General features: G+C 40.6%; 1 protein-coding gene across 1 annotated transcript; it reads left to right on the top strand.

Annotated features, from left to right (window-relative positions):
• The first annotated feature begins 12 nt into the window (after positions 1–12).
• CZH9orf85 (chromosome Z C9orf85 homolog) lies at positions 13–22,590 on the top strand. Its single transcript, XM_064176656.1, has 4 exons — positions 13–174; positions 14,878–14,984; positions 17,457–17,570; positions 19,077–22,590. The coding sequence occupies exons 1-4, from the start codon at positions 73–75 to the stop codon at positions 19,249–19,251; spliced, it is 498 nt and encodes a 165-aa protein (XP_064032726.1). The 5' UTR covers positions 13–72; the 3' UTR covers positions 19,252–22,590.
• Positions 22,591–23,342: the final 752 nt, after the last annotated feature.

The following is a 23,342-nucleotide window of genomic DNA, read 5'->3' as shown; positions in this document are numbered from 1 at the left end:
GCGGGACTGATGGGGGGCGGGGAGGAGAGCGGTTCCGGAGGAAGTGTGGCAGGCCCGGCGGTTGCGCGGGGGATGAGCTCGGAGAAGGGGAATGTGTCGCGCACGCGGCCGCAGCGCTACCAGAACGCGCGCTCCTTCAGGAACGACAAGTACGACACGAGCGCGCGGCGCAAGGTAGGCGGCGAGGCGGCCGCGGGCGGCATTGGCCTCCGCCTCTCCCGCGCGTCCTGTGCGGGCGGGAAGGCACCCAGCAGGCCCCCCTCGTGCTGCGACGGCGAAGCGGCTGTGGGGCGGGGTGGCGGCGAGCGGAGTGGCGGCGGGGCTGTGGTGGTGGGGCTGTGGTGGCGTTTGATCTGAAAGCGTGCAAGGGAGCCGCTGTGGCCTGCCAGGTGCTCGTGAAGCGATGGCCTGCGGCTGTACGTAGTTCAGCCAGGAGGTCTTGAAGAGCTTCAGGGCCGCAAAGGAATTCATGGAACACTGAACACCCTTTATTTTAGTGCTGGAGAAACCGTTCGCCTGGGCCTGTCCAAACGGTGCACTGCCCTGTTAAGGAAGTTATCCGGAGAGGTTATTTTAGCCAATTGTCACTTAGCCCTATGTCTTAAGCTATTATGTATGCAGAAACACTGCGTGATACCTAAATTATGACATGAAAGACTCTCGTTATGCGAAAGAAGTATTTAGAGGAAGACTGAAATAAAGCAGTTAATTCTGGGCACTAAGTAAACGTTACCTGCAGTGTTATGCTTGTGACTTCTTGAGAAATTTGTGTTTACTCAGACAGTGAAGACATAGTCTTTCTTTAGACATCTATACGTTTTGAGAATTTAGTTTGAACAACTCCACCAATCACCCATATAAATATCAAATTTCACTTTGCATACTTTTGAGACAACTGTAAAAGTCTCTTATTTGCTCTAAAACACAAGGATTTAAAAGAATCTTAAGAGACTTTTCTGAGAGAAAGGTATTTGCACCTGTTTTATCAGTACTTTTGCTACATAAATTATAAAATAGACTTGTTCAGGTTGGAAAAGACTTTTAGGATCATTGAGCCCAACTGTGGACCTAGCAGTCAGGTCCACCACTAACCCATGTCATTAAGAACCATTTTACATATATAAAATGAAAATATACAGCTATTGTTAAAGTTGGATATTTTTACACTATTGTTACAGAAGATCATTGTTGTCCTATGTTGTTATTCGCTTGTTTCTAAGCAAGGAAAAGGAAATGGTTTACAGTATATTCTTGGAACATGCTGTGTGTGTTTGTAGTTGTGGTAACATAATAGCAGTGCAGCACAGGATGAAGACCAGCCTGTGTGCCTGAGCAGTAACGGCATGAAACTGGGATGTTTTCTTTTACAGTCTAAACTGAGATAAATAAAACAAAACAAGAGATGAGCATTCTAGAAGAGGCTTTCCTGGTGTTACTGCTGTTCTGTCAATCCTTTTACTCAACCTGATTGAATTGTCAAAAAGAACTGAGGATGGCAAGAAAATTGTAAAGCAGTTTCACAGAAGAGGTTTTTGGTGTTTGGTTTTTTTTTGTTGTGTGTGGTTTGGTTTTTGGTTATGTGGGTTTTTTTGCTTGGTGGCTTTTTTGTTTGTGATTTTTATCGTTGTTGTTTGTTGGTTTTGTCTCAGAGTTGTAGCACCGGTTCTACCAGTTTAAGAGCCTGCTTTCCTCAGTTGAATAAGCTGCTTTCCTGGGGCTCTAATTGTTGTTTATTGTGCGAGTCACAGTGTGATCGCTGATAGTATTTCCCTGTCTGGCTCACACACACATAAACACACAAAAATATCCTAGATGGTTGGTCTCTTAAAAAGTCTTCAAAGAGAAGCTGAATTGTGATGCCGTTTCTGTAACGGAAGTAGTCACTTTAGTACCCTTCCGTTTTAAAACACTTTGTATTGTAGGGAACTGGCTGCACAATAACATGCACTCAAAATACCTTTTTAAAAAGCTTTTGACTGTGGCTGAGATTTATGGTAGGCATAAACTCTGATTTGGGATTGTGTCTTTTGCCTTTCTGTTTTGAAGAAATGGTTTCATAGAATGGTTTGTGTTGGAAGGGACCTTGGAGATTATCTAGTTCCAGCCCCCTGCCATGGGCAGGGACATGTTCCACTAGACCAAGTTGCTCAAGGCCTCATCTAACCTGGCTTTGAACATCCTCAGGTTGGCAGCAGGTTTCAGTGTCTCCTTCTTAGCCTCACTGTAAACAATTTCTTCCTAATATCTAATCTAAATCTACCCTCCTCACACATGAATCCATTCCCTCTCATCCTATCACTACAAGCCCTTGTGAAATGTCCCTTCCTGGCTTTCTTAAAGGCCACTTCAGATAGTGGAAAACTGCTATAAGGTTTCCATAGAGCCTTCTTTTCTCCAGGTTGAACAGCCCCAACTCTCACAGCCTGTCCCTTTAGGGGAGATGCTCAAGCCTTCTGATTGTCTTTGTGACCCTCTTCTGGATCCACTCCAGCAATTCAGTGGCCCTCTTAGGCTGGGGGCTCCAGAACTGGATGCAGTATTACAGGTGGAGAGCAGAGGAAAGGGGAGAATTATCTTCATCCTGCCAGTCTCACTTCTTTTGGGGCATCCCAGGATGTGGTTGGCCATCTGGGCTGCAAATGCACGTTGCTGGTTCATGTTAAGTAGTTCATCAACTGACACCTCCAAGTCCTCTTCCTGCCCAGCCTATATTTGTGCTTGGAATGGTCCTGGCCCAGGTATAGGACCTTGTGCTTGACCTTATTGAATGTCATGAGTAGCTTAGAATCAGCTCTCTAGCCTGTCCAAGCCCCTGTGGATGGGATCTCTTCCCTCCAGTGTACTAACCAGACCACACAGAATCACAGAATTATAGGAGTTGGAAAGGACCTCAAGAGATAACTAGTCCAAGCTCCCTGCCAGAGTCAGTCACATAGGAACACATCCAAGCAGGTTTTGAGTGTCTCCAAAGAGCAAGACTGCACAACCTCTCTGAACAGCCTGTTCCAGTGCTGTCACCCTCACAGTGAAAAAAGTTTTTCAGTATGTTTATGTGGAAGCTACTGTGCTCCACCTTGCACTGGTTGCCCCTTGTCCTGTCACTGGATATCAGTGAGAAGAGCCTGGCTTCATCCTCCTGACACTTGCCCTTCACATATTTATAGACATTAATGAGCTCACCCCTCAATCTCCTCCATGCTAAAGAACCCCAGCTCCTTCAGCCTTTCCTCATGAAGGAGATCTTCCACTCCCTTAATCATCTAACATCCTGGTTGGAGTCTGGTTTAGACCACCAGGAAGAAGAGGTTGATTTATTATTCTTTAAGCAGCTGGAGGCTGCCTCAAGATCACCTGCCCTTGTAGCTTGTGGGTGACTTTAACCTGCCAGACATCTGCTGGGGCTTTAACACTGCAGAGAAGAGGCAGTCTTCTTAGAGTGTATGGAGGACAGCTTCTTATCTCAACTATTACATGAGCCTACCAGGGGTGCAGCCCTTATTGACTTGCTGCTCACAAATAGAGAAGGGCTGGTGGGAGATGTGGTGGTCAGAGGCTGCCTGGGGTCCAGTGACCATGAAATTATAGAGTTTTCAATATGTGGTGAAACCAGGAGGGGCGTCAACAGAACCTCCACACTGGACTTCCGAAGGGCAGACTTCAGCTTATGTAAGGAACTAACTTGGAAAGTTCCTTGGGAAAGAGCCCTTAAAAACAAAGGTGTCCAGGAAGGTTTGACCTACTTCAAGGAAGAACTCATGAAGGCACAGGAGCAGCTGTGCCATTGTGCTGAAAGAAAAGCCAGTGAATGAGACAGCCAGATTGGACAGGCAAGGAGCTTATAAAGCAATTAAGGAAAAAAAGGAGAGCGTATCACTTTTGGAAAAAAGGGAAGTATCACAGGAAGAGTTCAAGGATGTTACTAGGTCTTGTAGGAAAAAAAATTAGAGGGGCAAAAGCCCATTTAGAACTTAGGCTGGACACTGCTGTAAAGGAGAATAAAAATGTTTCTATATATTAATGGCAAAAGAATGGGCAAGGGAAGCCTTCAACAGTCCTGGCTCACTGGAGAGGGCCCCGAAGACTGGAAGCTGGCCAATGTGATGCCCATCCACAAGAGGGGCCAGAGAGAGGAACCGGGAAATTACAGACCTGTCAGCCTGACCTCAGTGCCAGACAAGGTGATGGAACAGGTCATCCTGAGTGCCGTCACAAAGCACCTACAGGATGGCCAAGGGATCAGGCCCAGACAGCATGGGTTTAGGAAGGGCAGGTCCTGCCTGACCAACCTGATCTCCTTTTATGACCAGATGACCCACCTAGTGAATGTGGGGAAGGCTGTGAATGTAGTCTACCTGGACTTCAGCAAGGCCTTTGACACTGTCTGCCACAAGAAGCTCCTAGCCAAGCTGGCAGCTCATGGCTTGGATGGATTCACTCTGACAGTGGTCAAGAACTGCTGGAGGGCAGGGCCCAGAGAGTGGTGGTGAATGGTGCCACATCCAGTTGGCAGCCTGCCACTAGTGGTGTCCCTCAGGGATCAGTCCTGGGGTGGTTCAATATAATTATTGATTATCTGGATCAGGGGATTGAGTCCATCATCAGTGAATTTGCAAATGACACCAAGTTAGGAGCAGGTGTCAGTCTGTTGGAAGGTAGGAGAGACTTGCTGAGAGACTGTGACAGGCTGATTGGGTGGGCAGAGTGTAGAGTTCTACACTTTGGCCACAACAACCCCAAGTGGCACTACAGGCTGGGGACAGAGTGGCTGGAGAGCAGCCAGGAAGAAAGGGACCTAGGGGTACTGGTAGATAGCAGCTGAACATGAGCCAGCAGTGTGCCCAGGTGGCCAGGAGAGCCAATGGCATCCTGGTCTGGATCAGGAACAATGTGACCAGTAGGACAAGGGAGGTTATTCTGCCCCTGTACTCAGTATTGGTCAGGCCATATGTCAAGTACTGTGTCCAGTTCTGGGCCCCTCAGTTCAGGAGAGATATTGAGGTGCTGGAACATGTCCTGAGAAGGGCAGTGAAGCTGGTGAGGGGACTGGAACAGAAGCCCTATGAAGAGTGACTGAAGGAGCTGGATTGTTTAGCCTGGAGAAGAGGAGGCTCAGGGGTTACCCCATTGCTATCTACAACTACCTGAAAGGAGGTTGTAGCCAGGTGGGAGTTGATCTCTTCTCCCAGACAAGCAGCAACAGAACAAGGGGACACAGTCTCAAGTTATGCCTGGGGAAGTATAGGCTGGATGTTAGGAGGAAGTTCTTCCCAAAGAGAGTGATTTGCCATTGGAATGGGCTGTCCAGGGAGGTGGTGGAGTTGCCATCCCTGGAGGTGTTGAAGAAAAGCCTGGATGAGGCACTTAGTTCCAAGGTCTAGTTGATTGGCCAGGGCTGGATGATAGGTTGGCCTGGATAATCTTGGAGGTCTCTTCCAACCTGGTTGATTCTATGATTCTTTGATCTTTGTGGCTGCACACGGGACTCTTTCAAGCAGCTCCCTGACCTTGAACTAAGAGACTTGGAAACTGGACATGATATTTCAAATGCTGTCTTGTCAGAGTAGAGAGGGAGCAGAACCTCTTTTGAGCTACTAGCCTCACCCCTTCTAATTCACCCCAGGATGCCATTGTGGTGACAAGAGCACATTACTGGCTCATGGTCAACCTTCCATCCACCAGGACCTCTAGGTCCCTTTCCTCTGCACTGCTCTCCAGCAGATCTATCATGGTCCATGGGGTTGTTTTTTCCCAGGTAAAAGACTCTATACTTGTCCTTGTATTTCATTAAATTTCTCACTGCCCAGTTCTCCAGCCTGTTTAGGTCTCCCTGAATGGCAGCACAGCTGTCAGGTGTGTCAGCCACTCCACCCAATTTTGTGTCATCAGCAAACTTGCTGACAGTGTGCTCCATGCCCTCATTCAGGTTGCTGATGAATATATTGAATAGTACTGGTCCCAGTACTGACCCCTGAAGGATTCCACTAGCTACAGGCCTCCAACTAGACTCCATCTTATTGACCACAACTCTCTGACTTCTTTCCTTCCACCAGTTCGCATCCCCCTCACTGTCCGATCACCCAGACCATACTTCCTCAGTTTAGCTGCAAGGATGCTGGGGGAAGACAATGTCAATTGCTTTCCTGAAATCAAAATAAACCACATCCACTGCACTACATGGTGCATCCACATGAATAAATATCTACCTGGGTATGTCCTCATAAAAGGCTTTCAGGCTGGTTAAATATGACCTCTTTAGTGAAACCATGCTGACTGTTCACAATGACCTTCTTATTCTTGATACACCTAGGGACAGAGCCAAGGAGCTTCTTTCCATGGATGGAGGTGAGGCTGACCTGTATGTAGTTACCCAGGTCCTCCTTCTTTCCCTTTTTAAAGTTTGGAGTGTCATTTTCTTTCAATCCTCAGGCACCTCTGCTGTTCCCCACAGCACTGTTTGGTGTCATCTGCAAACGCTGACAAACATGTTAAACAACCGTGGTCTCTGTACTGGTGCCTGAGGGATGCCCCCTGTCACTGGTCTCCATTTGGACATTAAGCCATTGACAACAACTCTCTGAGTGTGGCCACCTAGCTATTTTCTTACCAGTGAGTGGTCCACCTTCAGATTGATACTTTTCCAGTTGTGTCATGAGGTTGTCATGTAGGACAGTATCAAAGGCTTGACACAAGTCTAGGTAGATGACATCAGTTGCTTTTCTCTCATCCACTGATGCTGTAACTCCATCACAGAAAACTACAAAGTTTATCAGGCATCATTTGCCCTTGGTGAAGCCATGTTGGTTGCCACCAATCACCTCTTCTTCATTTTCTCTATGTCTTATCAAGGCCTGTAGGGGTATCTGCTCCATGATTTTGCCTGGCACAGAGGTGGGACTGATTTGCCTTTTTTTTTCCTCTCTGCCGCTGCCAGTTCATAGAGATGGCTTAACACAGGGAAGAAGCTTCTTGAAGAAGATACTTTCTTTTAGGGTGTTAGATAGCATGTGATAAAGAGAAAGGATGCATTTTTCTTTTTGGCATCCTGTCATGTACAAATTCTAATGCTAAGGGATACACAGGAGTCTTTATAATGACGACTAAGACTGATTCTGCCCTTTGAAAATTTTGAAAGGAAGTTAAGTTGACAAAAATAAAGTAAATGATTAATACTGCAGTTTAGCTACAGACTATGCTGAATGATGATAGTTTTGCATCTGTCTTGCATAGTTCTGTATGATCATATGTGCCACAGATGTTCAAGATGTGATGAGGGAAAGGAGGAAATAGTACCAATTTGATCCTAGTACAGGAGTGTACCACTCTTCCACCATTCTTTCACCTCTCTCTAGTTCAGTAGATGAGAAGAATGGTCAGAGCTAATGAAAGAGGGTGCATCTCCTGTAAATTACTGGCAATTTTATTTCTATTCCTTAGGTATTAGGCCTGTCTTTTACTAATGTTATATGCTGTCCAATGCAGGACTACCTTGAAAGGCTTCAGAGTATTTTTTAATTTATTTTTTTTTTATTGCTGCATTTGTGCACTGCATTAGTGGTGTTGAATAGTAACTATGGTAGCTTCCGGTTGTAGTATGGGTGAAGTAGTTATTTGTGGTGTTATTGCTGCCTTTCTCAGTAAAGCAGTATTTGCAGAGGAAATTAATCTAAACAGGCTTTCAACTTTCCCCTGCTGGCAGTAATTACCCAGTTGTTCTGTGGTTTTTAAGAAAGCTTTGTGTTCTCTGACACTGACCTTGGTTACCCATTTTTTAGTCTTAAGGATGATAGATCTGGTTACTTGTAGAACACACTGAAAGATCCATCTGTCTTTCCTCTAATGATCAGACTTAACTATTTCATTACACTGGAATAGACTAGTTGAAGCACCCCACAGCAAAGTACACTGCCCCTCTGCAGTATTTGCCTACAACTGTGCTGGTTAAGTTTGCATTATAAGATGGCCTGAAGAAAGAAGAGCCAGAACAGGTTAAAGACACTACTGAATCTTGGAATTTGTTTATGGGTGCTTGCTTTACATAGCACATTCCAGAACAGCTGTTTGTGGCACTGATCTGAGTAATATCCATTATGTGATATGAATATACATTTTATGTAAAGTATATTACATAAGTCAGCATGGAAGCTAGAGTAGTTTTAGAGATGAAAGCCAAGTGTTCAATGAGAACATTTAGAACTCCATTGTAATAAGATAGTGAACCACAAAATTATTCATATTTACTCCAAAATGACTGACCTGTTTCTCCATTTCTGTCCTAGTTAAGTGTGCCTGAGATGATCATCCTAATTTCAGAGGTCATTAACTCTGAACCCCAACTTCAACACAGTGTTGAAGTCATCTACTCATTCAGCTGTATGGGTAAATAACTTGTTTCAGTGAAGGCACTGGTCAAGATTGTGGGAAGACAGTAGGAAGAGTACAGGTAAACAGAGAGATGAATCGCTGAGTCAGTGATTGTGACTTGAAACTCAGGGAGAAGATACAGACAAATCAGTAGCCATCTGAAATTGTCAGATAACTATATGAGAGTTTGTCTAACTTCTCCTCTTTAGCTTGGTAGACTAAAGTCCTAGCCACTGTATTTTTCCCGGGTTCAGATAGACGTTCGGGCCTGGATTATAGACTTTCACATAAGAAAATGAGGAACAAGCATAACATCTATTTTGAGCTTTAACTTAACTCAGGATGAGAGGAGCAGGGTTGCAGTGGGCCTGGGAAGGTGAGAAAGTGATAGTGACCCTGTGTGTATTCAGTTCTTTGTGGAAAAGAGGGTGGATGTTGATGGTTGGTCTTTCAAAATGTCTGTGTTCTCTTTGCAGTTACTTGCATGTTGTGAGATCCATGCCCACTGATTTGGAAAACCTAACCAACTTGATCTTCCAAAATGACCATTCTGAATTTGACTATAAAGCACAAATGAGCCTTAACTGCTAGTTACATTGCCCTCCATACATAACCATGTAAGGAAGACTTTAAAACTTCGATTAAAATGTTAAACACGCTTCCCTTTAGAAAGAGATAAGAAGTTATCTATGTAGAAAATGTAATTTAAAGTAATATTGGTGCAATTTGAGAGCAAGTGAAACTCTTTGAAGGATCTTGGAGGTCTCTTCCAACCTGGTTAATTCTATGATTCTATGACTTGAGTTGAGTGTGTGAAACGTATTAGAACCCTAAGAAACTCTTGTCTACGGTCACAGTTTGTTAGTCTGTACTGATCTGTTTTAACTGCTTTGTAGTCATGAGGATTCTGTTTTTCTGAGAAGTGTAGCTGCTCAGAAATGTATTCAGCCTTGTTGATGGAAGCAGTAGCATCAGCGCTTCTGACAAGGAAGTTTATGAATGGCATTAAGATCACATTCATTTACAGCAGAATGTGTCATCGGTAGTAGGAGTCAGTTTGCTTCCAACAGGGTAACTCAAATTACCCATAGGATCACATATTATTAGAAACTTCCAGACAGTGAGGCTTCTTTGAAACCCCATCATTACACCTTGCTTACGAGTGCTTTAATGCTAGTTTAAAATGGGGATTATTTTGTGTGCCAAGTTAGTAGGTGTAGTCCATGTGTTTAATAAATTCTAAACTGCTTTTGGCAGGTTGTTTAAATGATTTAATATTGGGTTACATGTGTATACAGAGAGTGCTGTTTTGTTAATGCAGTTGATCTAACAATATGTATATATTACGCACATGGAATATTTTGTGACTGTACACTTTAGCACTGTTTATGTATGTCTGTATTGCATAACTGCAATTTCTTTGAAGTATATACAGATATACTTAAAGCACTGGTTGAGTTGCACTTGTCCTTGGAGGGAAATATAGTGAGACAAAACAGGGAAATGAGCACAAACCCCCCAATAAATAGAGAAACTTCTGTTACAGAGTCTAACCTGTCAAGGTAGTTCTCACACAAAGAATTCTATTTCAGACCATAAGCAATACCACTTCTTTGTATATGAGAGCTAACTACATACGTGAAAGCTGTGTAGAAAAGTTGGAAGGGAATAATAAAGTTGGCAAACTTCGTAGAGATCTTTGAGGATGTTGTTTTTTAATAACCTTCAAGGAAAGCAAGCTATTGTATGAGTAAAAGGCAGAAAATACTAATAAATAAAAGTGTAAACAACATACAAAAATGCATTTAAAAGTTATTAGAAAAAGAAATCAGCAGAGGGATTTCCCTGATGTAACTAATAATTTCCCTATTCTGAGATCAGAGATACTAGGAAAGCATTTCTTGCAGTTTGTCTGAAGAACTTTCAGGTGTTCTTGGGTGATCTCAAAAATCCAAAAAATTGTCTTGTCCAAATCTTTCATTAGGGGTAGTTTTCTTTGCTTCAAGTCTATGTTGCATCTGAAAAGTGATATACTTGTCAAAGGAAATGATAAATTAGTAAAACCACAGTAAATTATGAACTTGTTTTAGTAAAATTGAAATGCTAGACATATTTTTCTGAGTGAAAGAAACCCAAAGGGCAAGCATGAGTCAAGGTTAAACTCTGTGAATTTCCTTGCTCCCTTGCTTTTTATCAATCCATCATTCCTTACTGACTTTCTAATTCAGTTTGGTAGAAGGATTGTAGGTCTCTCACCCTGTAGCTGCAAGTACCAACATTGGGTTAAAAATAAAGAAAACTGCTGAAGAGGAGAAAGAGACTGTTCTGTATTTATGCCTGTTAGAAGAAGGAAATGAGAGCTTAAAAAGCTGTAATCTTTCTTCTGAGCAGGTAGCATGATCCCATGTGGTTTATTTTAGTCCTTGTGTAAGATTTGTGGTCCTACAGGTGGCTATATTGAAGTAGTATGTGCAGGCATCATTATGCCTGGTTCAGGTACTTAAGGACTACATAATGTGGTCTTCTTGACACCCATTTCATTGGGTGTCAGAAGACTCATGGGCAGAATTTTGGTCTTTGCACTTACCATACCAAGAGAAGTGAACAGTCCAAATGTGACTGTGTAGAAGTAATCTAAGTACATAGACCAGCTGTGTTAGAGATTCATTGCTTTTATGTGAATAATGTGATTGTCACTAACTAAACTGCACTAACTTTAGTTTACTGCAGAGCTTCTTGTGTGTTATTTATCTTCTAAAGAACTTTTTAAGTGGTGAAAAAGCTGTTAAAATAGAGGGAGGACTAATCTTTGGATTGAGGGCATCAGAGAATGTGCAGGCCTTTGTTGTTTGAAGCAAAGGTGAAGAAACCCCAGTAATACAATCTTTATGCCACATGAATATCTCTTAGTCTTGCTATGAGGTGATATTTTCAGGGAAAGATTTATGTTAAGAACAACATGAAAAGGCATCGTGGAAATTTGGGATGGCCTGTGATTAGTTTGTCTGATAAAACCCACCACCAACAACATTCAATCACTGTAAAACTGTTGTGGATTCTAGCGCTAGATGCTAAGCATATTGGGAGGGTGACAAGCTTTGTAAAGCTCCATTAACAATAATTATGCATATTTCCTTGTTCCACAGATAATGTTTAGCAGAATTTGTAGTATCTGCCTGTTTCCACGTTTTGGATTTCCTTCAGATGAGAGGTGAAAGTAGTTCCTGTTTTGTTTCTCTACACTGTTTATGCCACATGGAGTCCTGAGTATGACCTCTTGCATTCCAAGTGTATTAGACATTGCTGAGCCTGTCTCTGCATCACTTGGTAACAAGACTCCCATCCCCAGCCATGATATCAGGATGTACTACTTAAAACGAGGTGGCTTTCAGAAAAGAAGCTAGGTACCTTTCGAAGGTCAGCCAGCTCTCTTAAATTACTGTAGTCTTTTGGTGCTCATTGAGTTCTACCTTATGAGTCTAAAAATAGTTCGTATAAAGAACACCTGAGAATACAAATTACAGTGTTTGTGTCTAGTGCCTTTCCCTCCCTCTCTTCCTCCCACTCCCTGGCATTACTAATTAATGCAAATCAGGAGGGTGAGAGGGAGAACTAGGAAGTTCAGGCTAATTTGCAGATGATTTTAAACTTATTTAGACTTTCCTACTTCCAGTCTTACTTTGTGCTAGTCAAACAGTGAAAAGAAGGCTTATCTCCAAATTGTGTGAATTTTCAAAGAATAAACCCAGTCAGTGCTGACAGCAGGTTGAATTGCCAGCCCTATAACATATACCTGGTGAGAATTTACCAATGATTTTCTTCTCAGATTTCCACATTAGCCAAATGTTTGTGTTTCTCGGAAAATATGATCCATAATGCATGGCTGACACCAGAACCATAGGTTTATGTATTCAGCTTAAAGCATTCTGCAAAACCTTCTTTTTTTCCCCCCTTCTTTTTATCTTTTTTTTTTTTTTTAACATGCTAAGTCTATATGCAGTCATTTGTAAAAAAGTTCACTTGTCTTTCAATTTGAAACAGCCAAAAAGCAGCACTCCTTCAGGTTAATTACACAATGGGAAAACTTGTACTGAGTGGTTGAAGTTTAGCGAAAATAGAAACAATGGAAACAAGGTCCAGTAGTGTAGTCTCACACCTAAGTAGCATTTCCTCTGCCACATTTTTCAAAATAGAATAAGATGCTGTAATTTAAAAGCCAGGCTTGTTCTTTTGTCTTGAAGTAGAGCTTTGCAGAGTATTAAGAAGATCCTGTGGGTCATAAAAACAGGAAATAATTTCAGAAGCCACTGTATGCATAGAATAACTATCCAGTTTGTTAAAAAATAATACTAACTGTAGTCTGAATTGCTGCGGTATCTGTTCTGATGAACTTTTAGTGATCTGTGCCGGTTTGAGGCTAATTGGAATATTTTACTGAGAGAAATTAAATCCCTAGCTGTGAGAACAAAGAAAAAAAAACAAACATAACTGTACTCTATATCCCTCGTTCTATTGAGAAATGAGCTGAGAAGTGAGTCAAAATATAGGTAAGACTCACTTCTCAGCTCTCAGTTCTGTTCTGTTCCATCTCTCTCGCGAGTCTGTGTGGTTGCCTCTGCCTTAACTCTTTAGCCTGACCTAACCCTTTTTCCTTTAACCTCCTTGTCATCTTTTTGACATCTCACTCAGATCTCCAGATTTATCATGTGAGATACTCGTGGGTTGATCTGGTTATTTCTGAAGAGAGAGAAAGAGAGGAGGGTTGGGTGGGTGGAGAAGGTTTGGGTCGGGAGCCCTCCTGGCAATCTGATTGTTCTGGGAAGGTATCGTGTTTCTGTATTACCTTTAATTTGTATATAACATTAAATATTGTATGTATATATATGCTTGTAAATTGTGCTAAGCTGTAAATGTAGCTTCATTACTTAACTTCGAGACGGCTGAGTCTAGTCTGGGTGATTTTCTTAAGTGTGGAGGGGTAGGCAACTCCAAAACCATCACATAGTCTAAGAAATAGATGTAGTTTAGATTATTTTTGGTAATGTAATTTCGGTACAGGAACCATTTTTAAGCTGCTTTACAAAAACACAATAGTATGGTTTTGGCTGAATTATTGTTTTTTCATTGTGCAATTTTTTTTAATGAAGGAATACACATAAGTGTGTGATAAAGTTACTGCTGGTTGTTAAAGATGCGGAAGTAATAAAAGATTGAGTATACATGCATACGGTGTTTGTCATTTATGGCAGCAGCATGGTTCGATACTGCTTGTATCTGAGAATAACTTGTACAAATAGTACTTTTCAGTTGATATTTTGTATTCCTGAGGAAGGTAGACACAAAACGTTTGTTACAGGTTAAGCCCTCCTTGGGGGAAGTAGTCTGGAATCCCAACCCCAGGTCCTCCTGGCCCCTCCTGGTAGGTGTGGTCTGGAACCTGAGCTTCCCAGGTGCTCCTGGACCCTCCTGGTGGGAGGTCCCCCCAGGTGCAAAGGTTAATCCTTTATAGTGCTGCAGACACTTCCTGTCTGCAGCACTATGAAAGCAGGCAAATTTCTTGTGTCTGACCAATTACCTCCTGCAGTCCACCCCTATCCAGACGATCTGTTGTCATCCATCTGGTTCTGTATGTGTTTTCTGAATCTGTCTTCCTTCCCTTATACCTCTGTAAACTCCCTTACCTTAAATACCTTTTATTTATTAAAGTGTTTTGTTTTGTTTTGTTTTTAACTTCCAAACTCAGTGCTAGACTGTTTTCTGTGGGTGTCTTAACCTCTTTTCACTCTCTGCCTATTTCTTTATTTCCAAAAAGGGGAGACATCATATGTTTAAATTTGTTCTCTGGGCTATGTGTCTCTGAGAAGCTGTAAATTAGAACAATATTTTAGAAGATCTTAAGGTAAAGTTTGCATTGTTTTGAAAATAAAATGTAGATGGAATTACCATTTTGGGGATTCTACCTTAGATTCATGAGGCTAAAAATGTATTACTTTCTTCATAAAGGAAATGTATGATGAAGAATACATTGAATGATTTAACTGGAAATAGTGTGTGGATTCTACTTTATTGTGATCTGAGAAAGAAGTCCTGAGGCTACATACTTGAAGGGTGTAGCATAAAGGTAGCTTGAGCAATTGTAAGTAAAATGTTAAGTTGTCATCTTGAAATAAAAAATGTGTGTTTCAGGGCTCATTTCTACTTACCTATTTTGTAAGATCTCTAGAGATGAAACAATAACACTAAAATATCTATAGCAGCATATTATCGACAACTGAATAAAAAAGTACTAATATTAACAGTATTAAAATGATCATGATAACAACAAAGACTGCTTAGGTTAAAAGACTACCTCAGTACTCTTTCCACTGAACAACATTGCTAGCAGTAAATGCTTATGTTACTATCAAACAAACATCTTTATAAATACTGTATTAATCACATGATGGGTGGAATTGTTTTCTAAGCAGAGTTATAAACATAGGAAATTGTCAATGTATTCTTGTTTCATTTATTCAGAAAATAAATGCTAAGCTGCATGATGGAGTGTGCCAGCACTGCAAAGGTATTTTGGAGTGGCGGGTAAAATTCAGCAAGTACAAACTACTATCAAAACCAAAAAAATGGTGAGTTAAAATAATTGGTGTTTCTCACTAATAGTATAGTTTGTGAGCTTAGTGGCAAATGCTATATAGCTGTGGAAGCGCACAAGTAGTACCTATGAGGGTGTGACATCTTCAGATCTGGAGTCTGTGATGACAGCATGTTGATTTTTATTAGCCTTTTGGAAAAAAACACACAGTGGAAAAGCAGCTGCTTCCCTGTTCACTGTTAAAATGCTTGAACTGTGGATGCTTAAGTTTCCAAAACTGTTAGTGTATCTTGAATGAAAAGTCACACCTGAACTGACTGTAACATGATATCCTAATTGCAAATCAGTTTTAGAGGAATCTGCACATCTCTTCACTGTTGTAGTTCACAAAAACTGTCTAGTATAAAGAAATGAGAGGAAGGCTTTAATTCTGTGTCATATAAAATCTCCTCAGCAATGCTGTTCTCAGTATTTCTGAAGGCCTCAATTCCTACAAGATGTTTGCAACACATGCATTTCATTATCTCTTAGTATGTTCCCTCTTTTTGTATGTGCAACTGTAATCCTAAAGACGAAACATTTAGCATTTGCCTATGGTTTTGTAATAGATGAGTTTGAATAAATGTGTAACAAGGATGATAAATACCTTAAAAGAAAAAAAATTAGGTGAAAGTCTCATTGGTTCTTGAAATAACATTCTGGGTTCTATTCACAACAAATAAAGTTGGAATTTGTCTTTAACTCTTTACTTTTAAACAAGATGCGCTTAATCGTTTGATAATGAGCTGCAACAAATCCTGTGTTAGTGGATCTGGTTCTTTTGGCTCTGCTCTGTCTACCCCCAAAGGGAAAAACACATGCAAAAAAGCATGTAAATCAAAGGAGCACTGGAAATAGAAAAAGTGGCCTTTTGGGACAGTTGCTTATGACAAAATAATATTTTTTTAACAAGTAAATTTGGCTGTAGAACATTTTAGCTCTAAAGGTGGAGACTGCTTCCCCAGCCTACAGCAGTACCATGGCTGATTGGCTGCTGTTCTGACAGGGCAAGAGTATGCCTTTATTCTAATGAGTGAAGCTTCTAGGCAAAGTTAACATGGTTATAGAGATTTTTTTTTTAAATGTGACTGTATGAAACAAAAAATTCATTTCACAGGCGATGGGAATGGAAGAATACTCTGTACCTCACCTTATGTTAATTTTTCCAATATAACCAAAGTTATGGTTGTTAGCAGAACCACATATTATCTCTATTTTACTTTTATTTCAAATATTTAGTTATAACAAATTAAAATGTTTGAAAAAAAAAATCCCAGGTATATCCACATTGCATTCTTTGTGGTCCTGTTTGGTGTTACATGGCTAGGAACAGCTGTAGACATTTTTTTTTAGTGCTAATGGATCTGAACATAGAAGAAGGGAGAAAAAAATGACCAGACAACTTAGTAGGTGCTTCAGTGACACCTGGGTTTTTCTTCCTAGGGAAGAAAGAAGACTGTAAACAGCAGGCATTTCAGATTTTGTTTTCATGAGATGTATCCTATGGCAATTCTTGTGATTTTACAGCTTTTTAAGGAACTGGATACATGTCTCCTAACAATGAAAGCTTAGCAGAGTCTAGTATGGAGAAGGTGATAATGCCTAAGAGTGAGATCTGGGAAAGCAAATAAATACTCTGTTTTGATAGATGCTAGTTAGCGCATCTCTCCTTAAAAGGCATGCAAAAATACTTGGTGTTTTTCTTCAGCCTGTTCAAGTCAAATTTGCAAATACACTGTTCAGAACTATATGCTAAATCTTTGCTGACAGGCTTTTGTGTGCCTGAGGAATCAAGAAAGAATATCTTTTAGAATAGCTGCATTATGTGAGCTAAGTAGTTCCAAGTTCTGTTCACCAGAAGTACATGACTTAAAAAATGTCATCTGAATGTTAAGTTGTAGCATGCTACAAATTACTTAATCTGTAGAGTTTTATAATATCCTGAAAAAGAATAGCCAACTCCCCTCTGTATGATTAGGCTGAGTTTGTTGAGGATGCAGTTCCATGAAGGCTTGTGTTCAGCACTGTCTGTCTTTATAAACTCTTCGGAAGTTGAAGAGGAAGATTTATGGTGTTTAAGTGGGAAGCTTTTTATTTGCAAAATGCATGCATCTTTTTATACCATATTTGTACTTTCTTTTATTGTTAAAAGAATCAGCTATGTAGTTTTTAAAGTAAAACTATCTACAAAAATAAATGGAAAGGTTTCTTTTGTCCTTTTTGAATATAAAATTAAGGATTTTTATAGGCCTTTTGTTCTTGTTTTAATAATTCCTCCTGAAAAGGTTAGAGGAAACAGAAGACAGGCAATGATAGTGCTGCTTTTTAAAAGCCTAACATTTTAGTATGAAACTGCTTATAATAAATTTTTCTTCTTCTGAAGAGCATGTCTATGTTGTCTTTGAATATTGTGTGTTTAGTAAGTGTCCACAATTTTTTAAAATTGTGTTTTCTTTCCTCTTCACAGTGTAAAGTGCCTCCAGAAGACTGTAAAGGATCCTTACCATATTATTTGTCGACCATGTGCTGGTAAACTAGAAGTCTGTGCTAAATGTGGGAAAGAAGAAGAAATAGTTATTCCGTAAGTAGCTCACAGGTCACACAGTTCTAGTACTGCACTGTTTCTTCTCCTTTTAATAAAGCTTCTTTGGAAACTGCCAAGAATTTGATGTACTTTGTGCAATAACGTGAATAATCCTATCAGGAATCAGTAGGAATCGTTACCCTTATTTTCTTCTGCTGAAATGTCCATAGATATTGGTGGGGCTGGGCCAAAAAAAATCATAGAATTGCTTCTGTTGGAAAAGACTTCTAAGATCATCAAGTCTCAACGCAACATCACCATGCCCACTAAACCACGTCACAAAGTGCCATGTCCGCACATCTTTGAATGCCTCCAGGGGTAGTGATTCCATCACCTCCCTGGGCAGCTTGTTCCAATTCTGACTACTCTTTCAGTGAAGAATTTTTTCCTATGTCCAACCTAAATCTCCCCCTGGTACAACTTGAGGCTGTTTCCTCATATGGGAATATTCTAGTTAATCTGACCCTCAAGCTCCTTTATCTGTTCTGAGACATGGGCAAAAAGACAAAAAAGAGTCTGGACTGGTATCATTGGTTTTTGACCATTGCTCATCTTTGCTTCCTCACCTGTACAAAATGGGCCTGAATCTTATCTTGAAGACTTTGGTTACACATATTGTACACATCCATATGTAATATCTGGAATTTGTCACAAGTGTATCTCTATTGCTTTGACAGAGAAAAAGACATTGACTTAAAACTGGGGGCACTGAGATGGCACTGCAGTTTAAACAAGGGAGACCTCTGTGAAGAGTGATCAGACTTAATGATCTCAAAAGTCTCTTCCAACTTAAACAGTTCTGATTCTGTGATGCCCAACTTTGTGTAGAAGAAGAAAGTCACAGAATTTCTTAGATTGGAAAAAACCTTCAAGATCATCAAGTCCATTCATTAGTTTCACACTGACAACTCCTTGACTTATCCAAATTCCTTAGCACAACATCTAATCACTATGAATTGCTATGGTTGGAAATGACCACCCGGATCGTCCAGTCCAATTTTAATTTTACTACAAAGGTTAAGTTGCAAATATTCATTAGTAACAAAGCACTTCAAAATGGATTTCAACATAAAGCAACCCATATGCATAAGTAAATTTACTATTTACATTTGTCTGTTATTTCATGATTCAGTTGCTAGTGAATGGAAAAAATAAACATGGGCTGATAATGAACATAATTCTACTCTGGCAAAGGAGTTGATCTCCAGAGGCCCCTTCCAACCACTGTAATTCTGTATTAATTTACTAGTTTGTGACAGCTGGCCAGCAGTTATTTACTTGGTCAGTCTTGATACATACCTTATTTTGTTTGCTTTTTTTGTCTAGACTTGTTCCTTTACTATCTTTTATACCTTTGCTCTTTCATGTGAAATTAGCTAGGTTATTGTCCTCCTCCTCCCTACCTCCTGTGCTTTTCCGTCCCTGGAAGAATATTCTACTCTACATCTTATTCTTCTTCGTTCAAAAAAATGGATGGTGATAACATCATCTTGCTTTCTGCAGGATTGGTAAAGAAGACAGAACTGAGAGTGTGACTACTAAAAATGACCAAGAGAGCAGTGGATTGGAGGATGAGCTGGATTTTAATGCGAACCTGAGTAGTGCAGAAAGTGAGGAAGATTCTGATGTGCTTGAAGAACAGTTCAGATGTATGAATCTTGAAAGGACAGAAGCCTAAAAAATTGAGTTTTATAGAAACTATATGCAATCAAAAGGCGTTAAGCAATGTTGAACTGTTCTGAAAAGCTGTTCTGAAACTGTTTTGGAAAGCTGATTTGACATCTGAGTTCCTTGCATATAAATGTTGACACTGTATAATTTGGAGTTTGAATATTTTATTTTTCCCATTTGGTATTAGGAACAAAGTTTCCTGTGAAAATATTCAGAAATTGAAATTTGAAGCTTTTTTTTTTTATACATGTAATAACCTCTGTTTCTCTGGAATAAACCCTCTGTGGTACTGTTCCAAATTCAGTATTACATGACTGTTTAATGCCACTTTGTAATTCTATATGTGAAAGCTTACAATAAATACAGAGTTTTGCCATTAAAAAAAAAAAAGCTAGACAAGCTGTAATAGTCTGCACAAAAAAGAACTTGCAACTTCCGTCAGTGAGTTTACAAACAGGGTCAAGATAGCAAGTGGTCGTTATCCTTATGCCTGCTGTTTTTTTTCTGTGCAAATAGAAGAGGACCTAAGTGCTATTACCAGTAGAACACCTAATAATAATTTAACATATGCAAGGACGCATGACGAATTTATGATTTTGTTACTAAGAATGTTCTGAAAAGAAAAAACCTGAAGACTTCTTAGAATTTCTCAGTACAGGTCTTTATCAGACTCTTTTGGGGTTTTTTTTTTTGGTTCCAGGTCTAATATATTTTGCTCAGATATGAAGACACTAATGCAGTATAGTGATGTATATACAGTTACTCTCTTCCTGATTGTCAGTTCTTTTTGGGGTATTTCATCGTGGGAAAATAACCAAAACTTTGACCTATGAGTAGAAGTAGCCACCTTGTGGCTGCTGTAGTTGCCTTGAATTTTAAAGAAAATCTGAATATATGCTATACCTTCTGCTATCTGTGTAGTACTAAGACACTCAGCAGGCAATAGCTTAGAAACTTCTGATACAAAGGATAATTGCATTATATAGTATTGACAACAACAAGCAACAGCAAAATTAATCTAATCAGTAGTGAAATGGTGACCTCTTGCGTTGTTCTTTTCTTAAAGATGCTTGTTAATGCACATACAGCCTAAAGAATAAGCCTTTTCTTTTACCTTTTGTGTTGTACATTAACACACCCTTTTCCTTTTCTAAACTATTTGTAAATTTGTTTCTTATTAGTGTTTCTTATATATGGTTTAGGTTGGAAGGAACCTCAAAGATCATCTGGTTCCAACCCCTTGCCATAGGCAGGGACACCTCTCACTAGAACAGGTCACTCAAGGCCTCATCCAGTGTGGCTGTGAACACCTCCAGGGAGGGAGCAGCTACAGCCTCCCTGGGCAACCTGTGCCAGTGTCTCACCACCCTCACTGTAAAGAACTTCTTCCTAACATCCAGTTTCAATCTCTCCTTTGCCAGTTTAAACCCATCCCTCCTCATCTTGTCATTATAAGACCTGGTCAGTAGCCCCTCCTCAGTCCTCCTGTAGCCCCCTTCAGATACTGCAAAGTCACTGCCCAAAGCCTTCTCTTCTCCTGGCTGCAGAGCCCGAACTTCTTCAGCCTGTCCTCATAACAGAGCTGCTGTCCTTTTCCTCAGGGCTGCTCACCAGCCATTCACAACCCCAAGCCTGTGCTTGGGATTATGCCAACTCAGGTGCAAAAACCTAGAGTTGGCCTTGTTGAACGTCTGGAGGTTGGCCTGGCCTCACCTCTCCAGCCTGTCCAGGCCCCTCTGGATGGATCCTTTCGCTCTAGCAAGTTGACTGCCACAAAGCCTGGAGTCATCTGCAGACTTGCTGAGAGTGCACTCATTCCTCTGTCCATATCATTGACAAAGATGTTAAACAGCACTGGTCCCAGCACTGACCCCTGAGGGATGCCACTTGTCACTGGTCTTCAGGTGGACATTGTGCTGATGATTACCACTTTCTGCATACAATCATCCAGCCAAGTCCTTACCCAGCAATGCTCCACCTATTAAGTCCATGTTTTTCCAGTTTGGTGACCAGGATGTCATGTGGGAGAGAGTCAAATGCCTTACTCAGGTCCAGGTAGATGATGTCAGTTGCACTTCCCTTGTCCACTGTTGATGTGACTCCATCATAAAAGGCAACTAAATCTATCAGGTATGATTTGCCCTTGGTGAAGTCATGCTGGTTACCACCAATCACCTCTGCTTTGATTTCCATTTGTCTTAGCAGAGCCTTCAGGAGGATCTGCTCCATGATCTTGCCAGGCACAGAGGTGAGACTGACTGGTCTGTAGTTCCCAGGGTCTTCCTTTTTTCCCTTCATGAAGATGGGTGTTAGGTTTGCCTTTTTTCCAGTCAGCAGGAACTTCACCAGTCTGCCATGACCTTTCAAATAAGATGGGCAGTGGTTTAGCAACTTTATCTGCCAGTTCCCTCAGGACTAGGACTGGTGGGTGGATCTTGTCAGGCCCCATGGACTTGTGCATGTTCTGATTCCTTATGTGCTCACAAACATGATCTTCAATTATAGTGGGCAGATCTTCCTTTTCCCAGTCCTTACTTTTGCCTTCTGGAACTTGGGCATTGTGTTTGGAGCCCTTGCCATTGAAGACTGGGGCAAAGAAGTCATTGTGCACCTTAGCCTTATCCATATCCTTTGTCACCAGCTCTCCATTTCCCTTCTGGAAGAGTCCCATATTGTCTCTACTCCTCCTTTTGTCATTAATATACCTGAAGAAGTTTTAATGTTCTGATCTCTGGTTAGGATTTTATTTGTATTTGTCCCAACCATGCTTTTGTAATGATCTCAGAACTATTTTTTTTTTCTGTCTCATTGAGGTCTGTTACATAGCTGAGTTTTGCTAAGTGTTTTGTGATAACCACTAGCAGCAAATTATTGTAAAAACATTCTGCTGGGCTTCTCTCTTCCAGCGATGCATGGTGATTCTTGTGACTTTTCACTGAGACAAAGTCTAAAGTTTACTAAGTATTCTGCTGCTATTCTATTTCCTTCTGGTGTTCCTCATTACACTGTTGTTTCCAGTCATAAAGGACTAGGATTGATGACCCAAACAACCCAGCTCCTTTCTTCACTCACTTTAGAAACCTGTTATAAGATAAACCACTAGTTTATGGATTAAAAATGCTTGTTTTTTCTTTTAACTGCAATGAATAAACCCCAAGAAATACAGAAGTGTAACATTTGTGGTAAGGCAATGGTTTATTTTGGAAGAGTGAAGCTGCAAAGCACCAAAAAGTGCTTGGTGGTGGAAAAAGACATCTGGTGTGTTTAGAAATGACTGGAAATTGACTACGTGTGACATCACCTGTTGTCCTGACAGTTGTTGTCAATAAAGACAGTAAATATGGAATATCTGACTCACACACTGCACATTACTGTTCTAGGGGCTAAAGAGGAGTTAATAAGTAATTTGAATTAGCTTTAGAGAGAGTGTCTCTGAAAGGGAAACCATAAATGTCATCAAAAGTGACATGTGTATGGGAAACGTTGGTCATGGCCTAGCCCTTTTCCCAAAAGTAAGATGAAATCCTGAAAATACAGGGAAGTGTGTCATGAAACTGACGGGAGCTGTATAATGATAAAATAGGGTAAAGGATTCTCTTTTCAAAACTGGAGACACAACCTCTCAGTACTCAGGAAGAAGACTGCCACACAAGTAAGTGATGTGTAGCAAACAAAGCACGACTTAGGGAGAACACTGAAATTAGTGTATTTGTGTCATGCTGCTAGTGCTTTGTTTGGAATTTAGGTGGGCAGTTGATACTGCAGTTGATGAAATTTGCTCTGAGTGAGCACAGTGCAGTGATGGCTTGCTGGTGTGTTAGCTTCTGTGAAGACAGCTTTTGGTTCTGGCAAACATGCTTGTCTTTGGTTATAACTCCCCTTAAACAATGAACTGCTGGAAAATATTGCTGCATCTAAACCCACGTGGAATGATGCTTGTGAGCCAGATTGCAGAATATCTAATGTTGAATTGGGGCATACTTCCTATATTAGGATTATTTTAGTGAAAACATCAACAGGAATAAAAGCATTTTTAGATTTCTTTTTTTTTTTTACTGAAGTTAGAATATATGTGCAATTACAGGAAGGTACTTTTTT

Source organism: Pogoniulus pusillus, chromosome Z (genome assembly GCF_015220805.1).
Source record: "Pogoniulus pusillus isolate bPogPus1 chromosome Z, bPogPus1.pri, whole genome shotgun sequence".
Classification (NCBI taxonomy): domain Eukaryota; kingdom Metazoa; phylum Chordata; class Aves; order Piciformes; family Lybiidae; genus Pogoniulus; species Pogoniulus pusillus.
This window is presented reverse-complemented; position numbering and strand designations above follow the sequence as displayed.

What these genes read in the sequence shown, in the direction of transcription:
- CZH9orf85 (XM_064176656.1), top strand. Translation starts at nt 73, where the DNA reads ATGAGCTCGGAGAAGGGGAATGTGTCGCGCACGCGGCCGCAGCGCTAC. An exon ending in ACACGAGCGCGCGGCGCAAG is followed by an intron (nt 175 to 14,877) that starts GTAGGCGGCGAG and finishes TCATTTATTCAG; the next exon opens with AAAATAAATGCTAAGCTGCA. An exon ending in GAAGAAGAAATAGTTATTCC is followed by an intron (nt 17,571 to 19,076) that starts GTAAGTAGCTCA and finishes TGCTTTCTGCAG; the next exon opens with GATTGGTAAAGAAGACAGAA.